Here is a 21431-nt window from a genome sequence, read left to right on the forward strand (position 1 = left end):
TGTGTGAGGCAGGATTTTAGTTCAACTGGGGCTAGTAAGATTCTGTTGAAATTCCAGAAATAATTTTGATTCAGCTGATTGGGATCCAATTTGACTGTCTGACACTCCTGACTATACCAGTGTAATAAAAGCAAAAAAAAAGCAAATACAGAAGATGTTGGAAAACTGAAATAAAAATGGTGCTGAAGAAATTCAGGTCTAGCAGCATATGTGGGCAGAGAAATAGAGTTAGCATATCAAGTCCAGGATGACTTGAGCCCCAGTGATAAACAGCTGTGTCAATGCAGTATGTACAAGGTAACAGTTCTATTTACATAACTCTATTCTGGAAATTTAGAAATTCTTAATATAGTACTTCAGTAATTCAAAGTTTGAATTTTCTTCTGCCTCCTTGATAAGTGAATTATAGGAATGAAAGCATGTTGACAGAGCTTTTCTTTCTGGTGCTCTTGTATGGTAAGAATTTGAATAAATTCAAAATCAAACATTGATCCTAAAGAAGCAAGTATATGTGAGTGATACAGGAACCACGATACCAAATTTGTTAATAGGAGAAGAATTTATTGTTGGGTTTTAGATGTAGAATTGCTGTTTTGGATTTTGTTTGCAGGTGTGTGTGTGTCTCTATATGTATGTGTATGTTTTCAATAATTGTTCTTAGACTGTCATTCTTCTTACCCAACACACACGCATCCACGTTTTTAACAGGCAGTGAACAGTGTACAAATCTCTGGGCATTAGGTGCCTTGCAGTCCATTCAATAGCATTTTTAGCTTTAAATACTCTGTTCAATTTGAAGAGGACAGTAAGTGAAGATAATTAGAAAATCATTTTTTTTGTGTATTGTTACAAAAAAAAGAAAAGTTTTTTTGTAAATCAACTTACTATGGTGTCTGTATTAAAGACAGAAGTCGTAGATGAGGAAAAAAAGTTAAGACCAAGTTCTTCAATCAGCATTTCGGGCAAAAGCCCTTCAGGAATTCCTGGTAAAGGGCTTTTGCCCAAAACTTCAACTCTCCTGCTCCTCAGATGCTGCCTGACCTGCTGAGCTTTTCCAGCACCACACTCTTAATTCTAATCTTCAGCATCTGCAGTGTTTGCTTTCGCCCTCATCTCCGCTCGGTTTGTTTGACAAAGTAACTTTGTCAGTTAAGACGCTGATTGTCGGAATACCCGGATGCTGCTGCAAAAGAGGACCTCCGTGCTGATGAGATCTTAAAGCCAAGTCAAGAATGGCAAACTTTCCAAAGGAACTCGGGAATTTAGTTCCTGGGCTATTGCAGATGAATGGTTGTAGAGATGTACAGTATGGAAGCCAATCCTTTGGTCCAACTTATCTATACCATACTAATATCCTAAATTAATCTAGTTTCATCTGCCAGCATTTGGCCCATATCCCTCTAAACCCTTCCTACTCAGACATCCATCTAGATGCCTTTTAAATGTTGTAATTGTACCAGCCTTCTCCACCACCTCTGTCAGCTTGTTCCATACACACTCCACCCTCTGCATGAAAACATTACTCCCTAGATCCCTTTCCAATCTTTCCTCCCTCACCTTAAACCTGTGTCCTCTAGTTTTGGACTCACCCACCGTGGAGAAAAGGCCTTGTTTATTTATCCCTCATTTTATAAACTTCTCTAGGTCACCCCTCCCCTTCAGGAAAACAGCCCCAGCCTGTTCAGCCTCTCCCTACAGCTCAAATCCTCCAACCCTGACAACATCCTTGTAAGTCTTTTTCAAGTTTCACAACATCTTACCTGTAGCAGAAAGACCAGAATTGCACACAATATTCCAAAACTGGCCAAACCAATGTCCTGTACAGCCACAACATGACCTCCCAACTCCTATACATTGACCAATAAAGCCAAGCATACCAAACACTACCTTTGCTATCCTCTCTACCTTCGACTCCACTTTCAAGGAGCTTTGAACCTGCACTCCAAAGTCTTTGTTCAGCAACACTCTTCCGGACATTACCATTAAGTGTATAAGTCCTGCCCTGATTTGCCTTTACAAAATGCAACGCCTCACATTTATCTAAATTAAACTCCATCTGCCACTCCTTGGCCCATTGACCCATCTGATCAAGATCCTGTTGTACTGAGGTAACCACCTTCAGTGTTCACTGCACCTCCAATTTTGGTGTTGCCTGCAAACTTCTTAACCATACCTCTTATGTTCACATCCAAATCATTTGTATAAATGATGAAAAACAGTGGACTCTGCACCGATCCTTGTGGTACATCACTGGTCACAGGCCTCCAGTCTGAAAAGCAACCTTCGTCATCACCCTCTGACTTCTACTCTCAAGCCAGTTCTGTTTTCAAATGACTAGTTTCTCCCTATGTTCTATTTTATCTTAATGATGCTAACCAGTGTACCATGAGGAACGTTACTGAAGTTCATATAGATCATGTCCACTGCTCTGCCTTTGTCAATTCTTTGTTACTACTTCAAAAACTCAAGAGTTCGTGAGACATAATTCCCCACACACAAAGCCATGTTCACTATTTCTAATTAGTCCTTCTCTTTCTAAATACATGTAAATCCTGTCCCTCAGGATTACCTTCAACTTTCCCATCTAACGATGTCATGCTTACCATTCTGTAGTTCCCTGGCTTGTTCTTGCCGTTGTTTAAGAAAGGTAGTGTGACATTAACCAACCTCCAGTCTTCCAGCACCTTACCTGTGACTATCGATGATACAAATATCTCAGCAAAGGGCCCAGCAATCTCCACCTTAACTTCCCACCGAGTTCTAGGGTACACATGATCAGGTTCCAGGGATTTATCCATCTTTATGCATTTTAAGCCATCCAGCACCACCACCTTTTGTAATATGGACTTTTTCAAGATGTCATTATTTATTTCCACATGTTCTATGTCTTCCATAACCACCTCCACAGTAAACACTGATGCAAAATCTTAATTTAATATCTTCCCCCATCTCCTGCAGTTCCATGCACGGGTACCTTTTCTGACCTGTAAGGGGCCCTATTCTGTTCCTAGTTATCCTTGCGTTCTTAATGTGATTGTGGAATCCCTTTGGATTCTCCTTATGCCTATTTGCCAAAGATATCTTGCATCCCATTTTGTCCTCCTGATTCCCTTAATAAGTATACCCCTACTAACTTTATACTCCTATAGGGATTCACTTGATCCCAGCTGTTAATACCTGCATATGCCTCCATGTTTTTCCTAACAAAAACCTCAATTTCTCTAGTCGTCCAACAGCACTCCCTACACATATCAGCCTGCCCTTCACCCTGACGTACTGTCTCTGGACTTTCATTATCTTATTTTTGAAGGCTTCCCATTTTCCAGCCATCCCTTTACCTGCAAACATTCGCCCCATTCAACTTTTAAAAATTCTTGCCTAATACCATCAGAATAAGCCTTCCTCCAATTTAGAACTTTAACTTTTAGATGTTATTTATCTTTTCCATCACTGTTTTTAAACCTAATAAAATTATGGTCTTGTTTTCTAATAATGGAATTTTAAAACACTAGTTCTTTTAGCTGTGTGAAGTTAATAGCTGCAGTAATGAAACTCAGACTAATCTTTTGTATATTGCTGAACATATAGTAATGGAGTTCTATTACATGAGTTATGCCTTTAGTTTCAGTAGTTAGAATCTTAAATTAGAAATGTAGTATAGATAGAATGCACCAGCAAATCTCTGCCAAAATTTGGAACACAAAGCAGGAGTAGACTACACAACTGGTTCAGCATGTTCCACCATTCAGTACGATCATGGCTGACCTTGGGCTTCATTTCCACTTTACCACCTGCTTAGTATGTCCCTTCATTCCCTGAGAACTTGTCTATTTGTTCATCCAGCCTTGAAGATATTCAACAATGGAGCACTGACAGCCTTCTGGAGTGAAAATTCCTATGATTTGTTAAGTGAAGTACTTGGTCCTTGCCCTAGTCCTGAATAATTTCTCTTATTATTCAGTATTCCCAATTTATGGAAATAATCACTTACCATCTAATCTATTGGATTTGTTCAGATGCTCGTGTGTTTCAATCAGCTTCTGCCTCATTCTCCTAAACTCCAGAAAATATATTCCAGTCTCCTCATGCTGGGGACCTATTTAGTCTCCAAAGCAAGTATATCCTTTTGTGTGTATGGAGGCTGAGATTTCTTCAATTTCTCACAAAATCAAGTTATAATCTGAGTTGTGATCTAAAGGTGAGCTGGCAGAAGTTATCCTTTAATCTGTACTCTGAATAGATGGGTTATTTTTACACACGGGTTATTTTTACACAGGACGTGAATAAACTGTTCTCTTGGGCCTGCTCTTCTGTTCATTTAAATCTGTGCATCAGTTCCATTTTACTCACCTTGCCTCTTTCTTATGATACCCTCATTAAAGGCAGCGTCTTTATTGTTTCCTTTTGTTTTATTGCTACTTTTGGAAGGTGAAAGGGAGTAAGCTCGAGTTCATCAATGTCTTGGCCAGAAGAGACAAGACAGCTTTTGAAGTTTGTAGCCCTTCACCTGTATTGTGTATATGTAATCAGATTCCTGACCCACTATTTCACTTTTCTTTTAAACAGCCCCTGAACATCTTTGACTAATCTTTTCATTCGCTGATATAGGCTTGTTATGAGATTTGGTGTCATTTTGTTTTATGTTCTGATTGAACACCTTTTAAAGTATGCTTGAGTATAAGTTGTGCACAGTAAGCATTATGCTCCCAGAGGGAGCCATAATTTAGCTGCCTGAACCAGTGTTTAGAGTGGATCAGAGATTTCCAATACACATTCACTGATCCGCACAACGCTTTTCCTCCTCTTCCCTCTGGTTTCATTTATAGTGTATTTTTGCCTTTTTGATTCCAGTGCATCTCCCTGATATACCGGTGCTGATGATTTGTTTTTCTGCAGAGGGATGAAAGTTGTGGAGTGCAAAGTCTTAAAGGCTGAGGAGAAAATAGAAATGCAAGATATGCAGCTGAAGGAAGCTAAACATGTTGCAGAGGAGGCAGACCGTAAATACGAAGAGGTAATGTTTTTCCTCCCCTGTTGTCGGGCCCCCCTTCACTTTTGTTGTATTATTCCAGGGTTGTCTGGTATCTCTTCCAAGTGAACATTTTTGCTGTGTAAACCTAGGCAAGAAGTTTATTCTGTTATGTTAGACTGAACATCAAAGTGATATTCCAGTTAAGCTTCATGCTCACTATTTGGTTTGAGAAGCAGAAAGCAGAGTGGGTCAAATAGAAGGATATTTCAGTCACGTTTTGAGCACAGTGATCAAGAGGAACCCTGGCCAAGTTCTTTTCTGACAAGCTCAGCCTGGTGAGCTTAATAGGAGCACAATCCTGGTTGAGATTGGTTAACTCGAATCAAGTCACTAACTTCCATGGATTGTGGTTCAATGGATATGCCCACTGACTGAGATTTCAGGGTTGATTGCTAACAACAATAGAACATTGCAGCACCGTACAGGCCCTTCAGCCCTCAATGTTGTGCCAAACTGTGGAACAAATCTGAAGCCTGTCTTACACTACTCCATTTTCATCATATATTTATCTAATGGCCAATTAAACTCTCCTTTTAAAGTTGAGTCTATTACTGTTCCAGGCAGTGCGTTCTATGCCCCTATTACTGATTAAGGAGACTACCTCTGACATCTGTCCTATAGCTATCGCCCCTCAATTTAAAGCTATGTCCCCTCATGCTAGCCATCACCATCTGAGGAAAAAGACTCTCACTGTCCACTCTATCTAACCCTCTGATTATCTTATACATCTCAACTAAGTCACCTCTCAACCACCTTCTCTGTAATGAAAACAGCCTCTGGTCCCTCAGCCTTTTCTCATAAGACCTTCCCTCCATAACAGGCAACATCCTAGTAAATCTCCTCTGACCCGTTTCCTAAGCTTCCACATTCTTTTTATAATGCGGTGACCAGAACTGCACACAATACTCCCAAGTGTAGCCGCGTCAGAGTTTTGTACGGTTGCAGCATGACCTCGTGGCTCTAAAACTCAATTCCTCTACTAATAAAAGCTAACACACTGTGTGTTTTCTTAACAACCCTATCAATCTGGATGGCAACTTTCAGGGATCTATGTATATGGACACCGAGATCTCTCTGTTCACCTACACCCCAAGAATCTTAGCATTAGCCCAGTACTCTGCATTTGTGTTGCTCCTTTCAAAATGAATGACCTTGCACTTTTCCTCATTAAACTCCATTTGCCACCCCTTGGTCCAGCTCTGTAGCTTATCAATGTCCCTCCAACCTGCAACATCCTTCAGCACTATCCACAACTCCACCGACCTTAGAGTCTTATACAAATTTGCTAAGCTATCCTTCTACGCCCTTATCCAGGTCATTTATAAAAAATGACAAACAGCAGTGGCCCCAAAACACATCCTTGCAGTACACCACTCGTAACTGAACTCCAGGATGAATGTTTCCCATCAACCACCACCTTTTGTCATCTTTCAGCTAGCCAACTTCTGATGCAAACCCTGAAATCACCCTCAATCCCATGCCTCCATATTTTGTACAATAGCCTACCACGGGGAGCCTTATCAGACACCTTACTGAAATCCATATACACCACATCAACTGCTTTATCCCATCCACCTGTTTGGTCACCATCTCAAAGAACTCAAGGTTTGTGAAGCATAACCTACCCTTCACAAAACTGTATTGACTATCCCTAATCAACCAATTCTTTTCTAGATGATAAATCCTATCTTTTAGAACCTTTTTCCAACACTTGACCCACAACTGAAGTGAGGCTCACTGGTCTATAATTACCAAAGCTGTCTCCACTCCCCTTGAACAAGGGGACAACATTTGCTATCCTCCGGTCTTCTGGCACTATTACGACACAAAGGTCAAAGCCAAAGGCTCTGCAATCTCCTGCCTGGTTCCCAGAGAATCCTAGGATAAATCCCATCCAGCCCAGGAGACTTGTCTATTTCACACTTCTCAGAATTGCTAACACCACCTCCTTGTGAACCTCAATCCTGTCTAGCCTAATAGCCTGTATCTCAGTATTCTCTTTGACAATATTTGTCTTTTTCCAGTGTGAACACTGATGAAAAATATTCATTTAGTGCTTTCCCCATGTCCTTGGATGCCACGCATAACTTCCCACTACTATTCTTGATTAGCCCTTATCTTTCTCTAGTCATTCTTTTATTCCTTAAACTGGTATTGGCAGGTCTCATTTTCAGGCAATATTAAGAGGGTAGGTAATGTGAAGTCAGATACTGGTCAGCATTCAGCTTTTCTTGGCTTCTTTCAGGTGGCACGAAAACTCGTTGTTCTTGAATGTGATCAGGAGCGAACTGAGGAGCGTGCAAGGGTGGCAGAAAGGTAAGTTTGAGTTCTGTAAATGTTTGGTTTTGCAGAGGTTGTTTGCTGGAAATAACCTCTGGATAATATAGATTCTGAATACTGCACATGGAATAGGTAGGAAAGTCTTGATTCAAAGAAATGATTCACTGTATTGAATTTCCTATTTTAGTCCTTAGCAAATTCATGACCAGTACTCTGGCAATATTAGAACAGAATTATATGCATTGTGAAGAAATGCTTTCATGTGCTAAAGCATATGCATGCAAGAAGCAGGAGTTGGCTATTTAGCCCCTTAAACCTGCTCTCCGTTCACTAAAGGTGGCTGATGTGATTGTAACATACAATTCACATTCCTGCCAACCCTCTGTAACATTTCACCTGTTCTCTTTTCAAGCGTCTTGTGTATATTTAAGACTAAGATTTTTGATTAGTTGGGGAATTGAGGGTAATGGGGAAAAGGCAAGGAAATGGATATTAGGAATGTCAGATCAGCTATAATCCTAATGAATGGTGGAGCAGGCTAGAGGGGCCGAACAGCCCATTCCTATTCTTATGGTCTTAACTACTTGTGGTTTACAGTTTTTTGTCTCTGTATTTGAATGAAAGTTACATTTGTTTAAAATCCTCATTATTAAGAAAATCCTGCCAAAACTGAAGTTTGTGTTTCTCTTTCTATTGAGTTGAATGCATTGGGAGCAGCATCGATCCATTGATTTACTCCCCTCCCCCTCTACTACTACTACTACACAGGAGTCTCGACATGTATCACTGGGCCATCAATGATACTGAGGGGATGAGATTCAAACTTCATCCTCATGTTCGTTCTTCTTAATTTAAAACGTACAAAATTTGGTTCTTTTGATAGCAGGCAAGCAAATTTAGCACACCGTGTTTCTGCAGCCCCTCTTTATTACCCCACCCCTGGCTTCTGTTTTCCCAAATCAGTAAAAATTATTTTTGATTCAAGAATTATCTTGATGTACAATTAACAGCCTTTTTGGGAAGAATATTGAGGGTTTATTTTCCTCCCCATATGGCAGTTTGTGGTTCTAACCCTCCAGATCTGATGGCCTTTATTCATACCTCTGTGTTCAAGTGGTTAAAATGTGGGAACCTGAGGGGAAGGCAAGTTGATTGGAGCAAAAGCCCTAGTTTTTCTTTATGCCCTGATTTTTATCAATCCTTTTTTTTTCTCTCTCTGTATCCAAACTTACTGTGCACCCCTTCAAACCCAAAAACCCAGTGAAGTGAAGGCCTTTCTGCCAGTCCCAACAACAATTAATAGTATTGATCTTAGGACTGTCCCAAACTCTGAACAATTCCGCACTAGATAAAAACCTTTTGAAGGTGATAATGAATAGCTACAATTAATGTAGCTTGGACTTTTTGAAAAATTCCACCTCCCTCAAACGTCTTGGTTTAGCTTTTATTTCTCTGTCTCGTCCTAAAACGTGTCCATTGATAACACACCAGCTGGAGTATTTTACAGGTACTTGACAAACATGGTGGGCATAAATTTCTAAAGCATGGTTGCTAAGTGAGCAATTGGCAGCCCGTCAGCTATGTACTTGTTGCATGCTCCAGCTGATCTTCAAGGGAGAGGGTTTTGCGGTTATTCATTTTGCTGGTGGTGATTGGTGTGGCAGGCTGCTGTGATTTGATAGGATTTGAAATAGAGTGTGATGTGTACTCTGAATTTTGCTACTGCTGAATTTATTCAAACCGAGAGTGTAATCCATTTCTGTAACTGCTGTGCATGTTTCATTTTTATTAAATGATGGTTAAGTCAACAGGGTTATTAGTCTAACATCTTAAATATTACTGAGAAGAGAGATCAGTTACCAAAGCTATGTGTCTTGCAGGGCAAACAAAAGAATCCAATATCATATGATCACAACAATGCATATTAAAAGGAGAATGGGATGCTGATGGTTAGCAAAACAACTCTCTGATTAGCTGAGATATTGTCATGGAGAAAGCAGCATGGAACTAAATGTAATTTATATACATTGTTGAAACAGTTTGAAATTTTGCATTCTTGACATTTTGTCCTGATGATTGTATGACACAGAGCTTCAGCAACATGTCTCACTTCATCAGTAATCTAACATCTCCTCATCTGGGATTGAGATAATTACTGCATCAGATCCATCTCCACTTGAGAACTGAAATGAGACAAACCAGAGTCTAAGATTTCTGGGTTTGATTTGAGCAGGTTTCTTTTCAGTAAACCCATCAAGTTAGCCATTGAATTGGAAAGTAAATATAGTTGCTCTTCAAAATAATCAACTCTGATCAGTATGCTGGTGGTTTTTTAAACCTTTTGTTATTTTTTCACAAATTAACTGTGCAATTACACAGATGGAGAGTTTTGGTGTTAGCTCCATTTTGAAAATTTGCTTCCTTTAGTTTCCTGCCTTAAACATAATTATTACACTTGCTCCCCAAGTGTCAACTGTTCACTTTGACCTTGTCCAAACAGCCACCCTGGATGTGCTCTCGATAACTAACAAATATCTGCAGCCTGTAATCTTGTGAAGATTCATCACCTAGCTGGATACACATCATCTTCATCTTCAACCTTTTGACTAACTCCACTCAGAATCAGAATCCTGTCTGGCCCACGCACTTTCCTGCCAGATTATTGGGGAAATTAATGTGCTCTTATTATGTTTCTCAATTATTGAAAACCAGTCCAGTAGTGAAGAGCACTTTTACCTCCTGCCCTTGTATGCCTGCCACTCGACCTATTTTGCATGCATCACTTTTGACTCATTGTAACTTAAGTCTATCAAATTCTGAATAAACAGAGGCTTTATGTGGGCAGGAAAGGTTCTGGCTTTTAAGCTACTTCTGAATTAGGCAATCTAGGAGTTTTTTTACACTGACTTAATTTTCTAATTTTGGATCTGTTTCAGTAGATATTTCAATTCCATTGTTATTCTGTATAATTTGATGAATATACTAACGATAGTGGGCACATGGTTTTCTTTTCCCCTGTTGAATTGCATGCTGAATACTGCCCGGGATTTGTCTGTTCTACTCCCTTACTGTGGATTAACTCAGTCGGGCACGGCAATTGGAAGAGGAGCTTAAAGTAATGGACCAGAGCTTGAAATCGTTAATGGCCTCAGAGGAAGAGGTATTATTCCCCGAAATCCACTAACTCTTTTCTGTTTACTCTTTCCATCATCTGTTTTCTGTGTGAGAAAATATTAAAGCTACATTCCTTGCAACTTCTGCTGCTGCTGCTGCTCTGCTTCCTGGTAGTTGTGTGTTTTGGTTTTCTTCCCAGTGGAGACCCATAGCAGCTGAATTCTGAGATCAAGATGTGGCTTCAATACTTTCTAAGGCCTCGAGGTAACCTTTGCCCCCGTACTTCCTCCTCCTCCTCCTCCGGGTTGGTCTTTACCCGTATCTGAAATTTCATGCAGAGTTGATGTTTTTGGTTTGGAGATTTGAACCGAATAGACAAATTTGTGAATTAATCTAGATTCCACCTGCATTTTTCAGCAAAGGCAGGTAAGTATAAAGTGATCACCTAGTGCCCATGAATGTTCTGGTTTATGGTCATACATTTTTGCTTTGAACATTCCCAACCAGGTTGGGGCCTAAATTCTGAGAGCAGGACTGTTAGGTTGCTATGGGTTTCTTGCCACTTTCTGTATATTCTCAACCTCCTTCTTTCCCAACCCCACTATCTTGTTCTGAACAGTAAATGTGCTGAGATTGAAGAAGAATTGAGAAATGTCACCAACAGCCTGAAGTCTTTGGAAGCACAAACTGAAAAGGTAGGAGGATTCAGTATGCAACTGCTTTTTAAAGCAATGATATCCCCATAAAGCCCTTCTGATAGAAACCTCTGAATTAAGTTGCCAGTTGAGATACAGGCTGTAGATTTGCTTTTGGCCAGTAGTAATGTATTATTGTTCTCACATTGCATCACAGTTTATGTGAATATAGAGTGTAGTAGCAGGTGGCATCTACTTTGACTATCATGTTGATACAAAATTAAATAAACGTACTTGACCAAATTCACATTTTTCATTTTAAGAATGACTTTCCTCGGAGGGCTACAAATGACTGTTTTTACAAAGGTGGACTTTATCTTACTTATCTATCTCATGGTCACAACTTTTGTAAAATAAAAGAAGTGACACTACTTCCTGTGGTGTGGGGCATGCATTGGAGGATCCCTTGGAGTTGGTATTCACCAGTGCTTGCAAAGCCAAAGGAAGAATTTAAATGGCTGCTGACAGCAGTACCATTTTATTCTGGCTACCTAGTACAAAACCACAAGATTCAAATGCCCAAGTGAAGTTTGAACTCTGAAGCCCCAGTTATTTACTACAATGCAGATTCTACCCCAGCAGCCAACTGGGTTTGAGAGTTTCAGACCCTAAAACACAATCTGTATAATGTTGTTTTATTTTATATTTCTGAAGTCCTTTATTAGATTAGTATCTTATGTAGATTCCTTAAAACCTAAAATGCAACCTTGTGAACCTTGTCTTAGTTACAACACTGAAATAATTATAATTTATCTATGGGGATACTTTTGCTTTAGTTGTCTTTGGAGCTAATGTGAACCTTTTGGCTATGTATTAATGAAGTAATGTCAAAATGGGCTTCCTCTTCCAACCCACTTTTTTGTTTTTGTTTGAATTGCAACAGCTTCTGTTGTGTTGGCTTGAGATGCTGTCTAAGGCTGATTTTAAGACCATTACACTGACTGCATTTTGTAACCTTGCCATTTTATTTTCTTACGCTTTCAGAAGACTTGGGATTATTAATGATGAAATGTTAGCCCTTGCCTGTTTATTTCTTAAGTCAGCATTGTCTCCTTTCTTATCTCCTTCCTTTCTTTCTTTTGAGTCGATTTGAGGTTTTCATTGTTTGCAACTAGTTTTAATCCTTCATGTCCCTAATAGAAATTTTCAACTAGCTTTCATTTGAAAGTAGTGCTGAGTGATGCACCACCTTATGCATATATTTAAGATTAATCCTGTGATTTATTTTTCTGTGTCCCCAGTAGTCAATGCTTATAATTCCTGCCTAATCAAACTCCAGTGATTAACATAGCACTGTGGCTAAGCTGTTTTTCCTTTGGCCAGTGCGACCTGCAGGCTTTGGCCCTGTATGAAACATGCAATGTTTTGTCTCTGGTTAGATAAGTCACACTCCAAATTGCCTTTTTAACATTATCAGCACTGGAAGAGCCAACTTTGGCAGAAAAGATAGCTATTCAGCATGAGCCCAACACAGTACTTTTCTGTGTGATCTTCACTTTTTCTCTTCTGCTCATTGTGTCTCCCTCTGTCTTTCCCAGACCTCAGTGCTGCTAATGGCCACCATTTTCTGTAGCTAATAGCCAACTGATCCCACATCAGTCTGAAAAGATTTTCAGGGAAAGTTTATGCCAGAAATGTAAACAGGCAGATTGTCTAAGACTGATCAATCCATGAAGCTCTAGAAATAAATCTACATCTTGTTTCAAGACAGCAGTGCATTTGAGACAAATAGACAACATAAATGTAATCATTAATGGGGGCACAGGATGACTTTTACCAAGGACTATTTCATAGTTTTGCCAATGAATTAATATGAGCAGCCTTGGCACTACTAGTTCTGGCTTTCTGCTCAGGTAAAGTGTCACCCATGTGATAGTTTCAATGGCATGCTGCAGCTGTTTCAACTCTTCATACAGCAGATGTTGACAGGGCTGCCCCTTTAAATGTCCCCTCTTTGGAAAGAAGGTGATTGTTTGAAAAATCCTATTCTTTAATTAGGAGCTTCGTCTAACTTCTGTGAAATTTATGAAGTACTGTGCTGATTTCTATCCATGTAAAAATCAAATGTAGTGTGAGAGACATAACTTTTTTTCTTTAAAAAAACCTTATCTCAGTATGCTTCGAAAGAAGATAAATATGAAGAAGAAATCAGGCTGCTAACAGATCAGCTAAAAGAGGTGAGTGACAAGTGTTTCTAACGTGATTCAGTTTCAGTTTGGGAATAATATTGAAGTGGGATGGATTTCTAGCTTCCACTTTTTTTTTGTTCCAACCTTATTCTTGGGCATCTCTGAGCTCGGTGTCTTGGTCCCATGTGCATTTCCAGCAGTAAATCTGATAACAATTTGGAGCCCAAATGCTGCTACACTATCAGTTATCAGCTAACAGCTTTATAAAATATTGAATTATTGTCCTTCCAGTTTAAATATGTACTGCTTTAACCAAGTAATCTCCTTTCATCACCCTCTTGAGCAATGGCTTGGGATTTGCTAAAATTTCATTAGAAATGATGAAGGGGGTGAGAGCGGGGAAATGTCTTATTCTTATACTAAAATATTACTGCAAAGCTATAGAATGAAGTTTCAAAAAATATCGCGGTGTTACGTGAAACGTAGTGATCTCTTTGGTCGCAGGGAATTGGCAATGAGCTGTGAATGTGAAGTCCTTTTTCAGTAGATTTTGAGGAATGGGTTTTCAGATTATGTATGTCATTCATTCCTGTTGTTACGGACAGTTGCGAATGATTAAAATTGACAGCAATAAAGTTGCAGCCAAAAGTGAATTTTTCTCTTTAGGGCATGCAGTAGATCAGTTTGTGATATGGAGCAAGTGAAAGCGCACTAAAGCAATGTCCTTTAATGATCCTTTTACAGGCGGAAACTAGAGCTGAGTCTGCTGAAAGATCTGTAGCAAAACTGGAGAAGACCGTGGATGATTTGGAAGGTAATTGTTAATTACGCCAATTTTCTTGTTGCATTCCCCTGTTTTCTTCTCCATCGGCTTAATTAACTGATATTAGTTCTGGAGTGGGAAAGTCAAAATGCAGCATTTTTAAAGGGGTACACTCAGGAAGTTGGGATGGTGGGGGGAAAAAGTCTTTATTGCATCATTTGGTTAACATGACTTTGGAATTAAGTTTACAGTTAAATATAGTAAATCCCTCTTTTGACTACTTCTGATGTAGTTTTGAAAAAGGAAAGAAAGAAATGATAAAAGTAAAAATTAATTTGAGACCAGTTTTATCTTGTGCTAAGGCGTTCAACAAGGTTCCCTGTGGGAGACTGGTTAGCAGGTTAGATCCCATGGAATACAGGGAGAATTAGCCATTTGGATACAGAACTGGCCCAAAGGTAGAAGACAAAGGATGGTTGTGGAGGGTTGTTTTTCAGACTGGAGGCCAGTGACCAGTCGAGTGCCACAAGGATCGGTGCTGGGTCCTCTACTTTTCGTCATTTTACATAAATGGTTTGGATATGAGTATGAGAGGTATAGTTAGTAAGTTTGCAGATGACACCAAAATTGGAGGTGTAGTGGACAGCGAAGAAGGTTACCTCAGATTACGACGGGATCTTGATCAGATGGACCAATGGGCTGAGGAGTGGCAGATGGAGTTTAATTCAGATAAATGCGAGGTGCTGCGTTTTGGGAAAGCAAATCTTAGCAGGATGCCTAAGGAGTGTTGCTGAACAAAGAGACCTTGGAGTGCAGGTTCATAGCTCCTTGAAAGTGGAGTCGCAGGTAGATAGGATAGTAAAGAAGGCGTTTGGTATGCTTTCCTTTATTGGTCAGAATATTGAGTATAGGGGTTTGAGAGGTCATGTTGCGGCTGTACAGGACATTGGTTAGGCCACTGTTGGAATTATTGCGTGCAATTCTAGTTCCTTCCTATTGGAAAGATATTGTGAAACTTGAAAGGTTTCAGAAAAGATTTACAAGGATGTTGCCAGGGTTGGAGGATTTGAGCTGTAGGGAGAGGCTGAACAGGCTGGGGCTGTTTTCCCTGGAGTGTCGGAGACTGAGGGGTGACCTTTTATAGAGGTTTACAAAATTTGAGGGGGATGCATAGGTAAATAGACAAAGTATTTTCCCTGGGGTCGGGGAGACCAGAACTAGGGGGCATAGGTTTAGGGTGAGAGGGGAAAGATATAAAAAAGACCTAAAGTGCATCTTTTTCATGCAGAGTGTGGTGCGTGTGTGGGATAGGATGCCAGAGGAAGTGGTGAAGGCTGGTACAATTGCAACATTTTAAGAGGCATTTGGATGGGTATATGAATATGGATATGGGCCGGGTGCTGGAAGGTGGGACTAGATTCTGGTCGGCATAGACAAGTTGGACCGAAGGGTCTGTTTCCATGCTTTACATCTCTGACTCTCATTGGTTAGATCAGGGTCAAGCATTTTTTTCCTTTAAAAAAAACAAAGTAGCCTTGGAAGGTGACATCTCTGGTAAAGGTCCGCATTTGCCATTCCGAAATGTCCTTGAGACACTCACTCGTGAGTGCTGACTTGACTGGACCGTTTAGAGAATACTAAAAAGGTGGATTATTTCCCGGAGGTTTTGACTGGTGTAGTTTTTAAAAGGGGAAGAAAAGGAACAGTGACTGAATACTACTGTCGTTCGAAAAGATAACACGATATACAACAGAGAATCATAGCATATTGATCCATGCTGGTTTTTATCCTCCTGTCAAGTAATCTTTCAATCTACATCTGTTGTAACCACCAATTCCTTCCTCCCTCGAGCCTGTCTAATTTCTCCTTAAATGCATTTATATAATTTGCCCTGTTATTATCATCAAATTTTGGTAAAGGAATTTAGGGTTGCTATTGAAATGTCTGTGACTCTTGGCCTGAAGTTAGGTTCTTCCATAAAAGGAGTCCGGATCCACTGTGTCAAACCCTTCCATAATTTTAAAGGTCATCTGTCTTTTTCCAGGAGAAAAGAGACGAGCCTGTCATTCCTACCCTGATAAGTATACCCACGCATGCCTGCCCTGTGATTCCCTCTGCATCCAAAAGTGCCTCCGTAACTTTTTTATAGTATGGGGTGATCAGAACTGCATGCGGCACTCGTGTGGTTTGATGTAGGTTGAGCATAACTTGCTACATTTTTATTGTATCCCTCTAGAAATTGAGCCTAATGCTTGGTCTCCTTTTTGAAATAACCTTATTAACATGTTTAGGAATTTAGACTTGGAGATCCTGTTATTCCTTTACTTCTCCTAGACTTGCACATCCCAAGTTACCTGACTACCCTGTTGTTCCTACCTGTCTGTTTTGAACTTTGTTTGCCAATTAGTTGTGTATTCTGCAAGTTCTAGTGTCCTTCTGCCATTAGTTGCAGTCCTCTTCAGTAGTAATTACCTTCCCCATTTTCTCATTCATGAATTTAGATTTTTGACTTCAGCATTGAATTTTTACTGTTCAGAATTACGTTCGATGATTGCAGTTCAGATCCTTATCTGCCACTGTTTATTCATTATACTCTATCTTCTCCAATAAAGCCAGCTGGCAAGCTGTTCTGCCACTTGTCCCCTCAGTCCATGGTTTCTGAGCTTAATAATCTATCAGGTTCTGATGGAATTATTCATGGGTGAATGTTGTCACTGACCATGTATCTACAAATTAATAAAAAAAACTAAAATAGGAAATGTTATTACATTTGTACAGTGTGTTGGTGAGACTGCACTTTGAGTACAATGCACGGTTATAGTCGTCTTGAAAGGATATACTTGCATTCATCTGATTGGTGAAGGGAGGGTTTGTCACATGAGGAAAGGTTGAGCAGATTAGGTCCGTACTCACTGGAGTTTAGAAGGGTGAGCAGTGATCTTAAAGCAAAGAAGATTCTGAAGTGTAGATGCTATGTGATGTTTCTCCCTAACAGAGCAGATTAGAACTGGGGGACACAGCTCAAGGATAGGAGGTCTCCATTTTAAGATGGAGGTGAGGATTTGTTGTGTTTCTTATTAAGTCTCTCTTCAACATCATTCCTTCCAGGAATGATAAATTTGTATATTTAGTTGTGAAGGCGATGAGCAGCTTTTATTAGATTAGATTACAGTGTGGAAACAGGCCCTTCAGCCCAACAAGTCCACACCGACCCACGAAGCGCAACCCACCCATACCCCTACCCCTTACTTAACACTATGGACAATTTACCTTTGAGAGAAGGGTGTTATGAAATTGTGGACTTAAGACAGGCCTGTTGGATTGCAGGGTCAGAAAAGATAATAGATTCCACCATCATCCTCTGTGAGCAAGAGGGGCGAGAAAATGAGCTTTGTTTTAAAATGAAATTTTAAACTTGTCTCTTGAAGCCTGTAGTGCACCTGAATTTGTTTTTATTCTTGGAATGTGGTTATCACTGACAAGGTTAGCATTTGTTGCACCGTCTTAACTGTCCTTGAGTTGCCTGCAGCTGAAAATGTGTTGCTGGTTAAAGCACAGCAGGTTAGGCAGCATCCAAGGAATAGGAAATTCGACGTTTCGGGCATAAGCCCTTCATCAGGGCTTATGCCCGAAACGTCGAATTTCCTATTCCTTGGATGCTGCCTAACCTGCTGTGCTTTAACCAGCAACACATTTTCAGCTGTGATCTCCAGCATCTGCAGACCTCATTTTTTTTTACCCCTTGAGTTGTCTGCACCTTATCAAGGGAAATTAGGGATGGCATGTGTACAGTTCTGATACATTGGAGTGGAAACTGTGAACTGATCAGGAGGCATGATTACAAGTGTCACCAAAAACCTAGCAATTGTCTCAACAAATGACTGTGAATGCAAAGGAACATTTAGCAGGAGCAATTTCATTAAGTGAGCTTGCATTTTAATAAATTCTAGTGGATACCAGTTAAAATTAAATGTTTTCACTTCATTACTGGAGGGAAGAGGGGACATGTTTGTCTGCTGTGCTGTAGCCAATGCTCATGCTTAGGTTAGCTGGGGAGATGGCTAAGTGTGTGGTGCAGAGTGATGCCACCTGCATGGGTTCAATCTCTGTGCTGTCTGTGGTAGTTCCGTGGTCTGCCTCTTGCCTTATCCTTTATTTAATATGGGTTAATGCCCCTTGAGCCAAGAAACCAATTGAGTCTCTCTCGCTTGCCAGTGATCCTTCAGATGATCATTCTTAGTCTTTTTTATGACAAAAGCAGAGGCTTGGAATCTTGCAGTGAGTAACTCATCTCCTGACTCCCCAAAGCCAGTCTACCATCTACAAGTGTGATGACATCTTCTCCACTTGCCTGGATGAGTGCAGCTTCAGGAACCCTCAAGAAGCTTGACACCATCCAGGACAAGCAGCCTGCCAACATTCCCCAACATCCCCTCCCTCCATCACTGATGCTCAGCACCAGCAGTGCCATCCACCTTGTGGACTGCACTAATTCACCTGAAGCTCTTCAGACAGCACCTTTTGAACCCCGGCCATACCATCTAGAAGGACAAGTGCAGGAATGACACTCACTACCCTGACTTGAGAATATATTGCTGTTCCTTTAGTGTTGCTAGCTTAGGGAGGGAGGTTCTAGAATTTTAAGTGCATTGTTAAGAAGGTAGCTCACCAAGATCTCCTCAAGGGTAACTAGGGACAGGCAGTAAATGCTGGCCCAGTCAGCAACACCCACATCTCATAAGTGAATCTTTTTTAAAAAATTAAGCTATCATTCAGGTTTTTGTTATTTGATGTCTTTGTAAAATTCTTCTCTCCATTTACTGAGTCAACACCCTCCTGTTTACAGTTGTCTAAAAATCAGGTGAAGGGTATAAACTGTAACCTGTGTGAATCGCTTCCTGATATTTGGCTCAGAAGATTGTAGAACCATGATGTAGTCTCCCTGACTCTGCTCCCAGCCCCAGCTGTCTGATGCCTGTTTCACTGCACCAAGCATGCATACATTTGGTCTGAGTTTCCAATAATTAAACTTGCCCTAAGCGCCAGATAACCTCTAGATTTTTGTTTATTTTTCTAAATTCTTGTAGTTTTTTTTCCTGTGTTTTGCTTTTTGTAACTCATTCATTAATTGGTTTAATATTGTACAGAGAAGACTACAAAACAACACTCAGAAGCATACTACACTCCCAGTTCAATAATTTCACGCACATCGCGACATCAAATTTTTCTGCCTCCAGATCCATGTTCACGTTTTCCATCAGGACTCCTACCATCTCTCTGAGGATACTTTCTACCTCCAACATACTGCATCCGCCTGGACACCCCATACTGGTCTGTTACCCATCCACAATCTCTTTACCTCCAACTGCTGACCTGTACACTGCTGAAGCCAGACACCAACTCTGACACCACCTTGTACTGCCCCCCACGAACACAACCTCACCTCCCATCACACAACCATCATCTCCCAGACCATCCACAACCTCATCACCTCAGGGGATTTCCCATCCACAGCCTCTAACCTCATAGTCCTGGAACTCCACACCATCCGGTTCTACCTGTTACCCAAAATTCACAAACCTGACTGCCCCGGTCAACCCAACATCTCCACTTGCTCCTGCCCCACCGAGCTTTTTTCCTCATACCTTGCTACCACCATGTCTCCCTTTGCATGAACTCCTGTCATTCATTCAGGACACCACCCACACCCTCCACTTCCTCTATGACTTTCAGTTCCCAGCCCTCAATACCTTATCTTCACTATGGACATCCAGTCCCAGTACACGTCCACCCGCCATGACAATGGCCTCCAAACTCCCTCACTCCCTCTCCCAATGACCCAAACAGTAATCCTCCATCGACATTCATTCAATTGACTGAACTGGTCCTCGCCCTCAACTTCTCTTTCGAATCCTCTCCCTTCAAACCAAAGGGATAGCCATCGGCACCTGCATGGGTGCCAGCTGTGCCTGCCTCTTCGGGCACATGGAACACTCTATCTTTCACAGTTACACTGGCACCTTTCCCTACATTTTCCTCCGCTACATTGACTGTATCAGTGCCACCTCATGCTCCCATGAGGAGGTTGAACAGTTCATTAACTTCAACAGCTTCCACCCTGACTTCAAGTTCACCTGGGCTATCGCAGACCCCTCCCTTCCCTTTCTGAACCCCTCCATCTCCTTTTCAGGCACCCAACTCAACACTGACATGTATTTGAAACCAACCGACTCCCACAGCTACCTGGACTACCTTCTCCTGCCTGCCCTCCTGTAAAAACACTATCCCTTCCTCCCAATTCTTCTGTCTCCACCATGTCTGCTCTCACTAGGAGCACTTCACTCCAGAGCATCCCAGATGTCCACCCTGTTTCAAGCACACCTATTTCCCCTCCCACAGGGTCCACAATGCCATCCAGCGCATCTCCTCCACTTCCCACACCTCTGCCCTTGAACTTCATCCCTCTAACAAGGACAGAACCACCTGATCATCAACTTCCACCCCACCTGTCTCCAGATGCAACGCATTATCCTCTGCCATTTCTGTCACTTACAGTCAGACCACACCACCAGAGAGATATATTTTCCTCTCTACCCCTATCTGCATTCACCAGAGACCATTCCCTCAGCAACTCCCTCGTTGGGTCCCCACCCTCCACTTCCAGTACCTTCCCCTGCCAGTGCAAGAGGTATAAAACCTCTGGCCACACCTCCCTCCTCCCCTCCATCCAAGGCCCCAAAGCATCCTTCCAAATCAGGCAGAGACTTTACTGAACATCCAAACACCTCATCTGCTCTGTCTGTTGCTCTCGATGTGGTCTCCTGTATGTTGGGGCGACTGGATGCCAATTGTGGGGTGTTTTGGAGAACATCTCTGGGACACGCGCACTAGACAACCCCACTGCCTGTGGCCGACCATTTCAACTCTCCTTCTCACTCAGCCAAGGGCATGCAAGTCCAACAACTCCTCCACCAAGTCCAAACCATTCAAAGCCAGGAGGAAGAACACTTCATCTACTGCCTTGGAACACTCCAACACAGCATCAACATCCATTTCACCAGTTTCCTCATCTACACCTCTTCTTCTCTCCCCCGCCCCCAATCTTATCCCAGATCCAATCCTCCAACTAGGCACCGCCCTCTTGAACTGTCTTACCTGTCCATCTTCCTTCCCACCTATCTGCTGCACCCTCCCCTCTGACCTATCACAGTCACCACACCCCCCCCCCCCCCCCCCCCCCCCCCACACCTTCATCTACGTATTGCGTTACAAGCTACATTACCCCCAAGTCCCACCACCTTCCTATTTATCTCTCCGCCCCCTTGGTGCCCACCCCACACATTCGGGCTTCTGCACAAAATGTTGACTCTCTTGCTCCTCGGATGTTGCTTGACCTGCTGTGCTTTTCCAGCACCACA

General features: G+C 41.4%; 1 protein-coding gene across 4 annotated transcripts in view; it reads left to right on the plus strand.

The window, feature by feature from the left end:
* LOC132806133 (tropomyosin alpha-4 chain-like) overlaps window positions 1-21431 on the plus strand; it is a 105520-nt gene that overhangs the window by 78411 nt on the left and 5678 nt on the right. For 2 of the 4 annotated variants that reach the window (XM_060821229.1, XM_060821249.1), the window contains 5 exons: window positions 4897-5014; window positions 7278-7348; window positions 10397-10472; window positions 13236-13298; window positions 13995-14064. In XM_060821229.1, the coding sequence (XP_060677212.1) occupies window positions 4897-5014; window positions 7278-7348; window positions 10397-10472; window positions 13236-13298; window positions 13995-14064 (398 nt within the window). Of the gene's footprint in view, window positions 1-4896; window positions 5015-7277; window positions 7349-10396; window positions 10473-11045; window positions 11122-13235; window positions 13299-13994; window positions 14065-21431 lie in introns of all 4 variants that reach the window. The other 2 variants (XM_060821221.1, XM_060821239.1) reach the window with 1 other exon arrangement.

Source organism: Hemiscyllium ocellatum, chromosome 1 (genome assembly GCF_020745735.1).
Source record: "Hemiscyllium ocellatum isolate sHemOce1 chromosome 1, sHemOce1.pat.X.cur, whole genome shotgun sequence".
Taxonomy (NCBI): Eukaryota; Metazoa; Chordata; class Chondrichthyes; order Orectolobiformes; family Hemiscylliidae; genus Hemiscyllium; species Hemiscyllium ocellatum.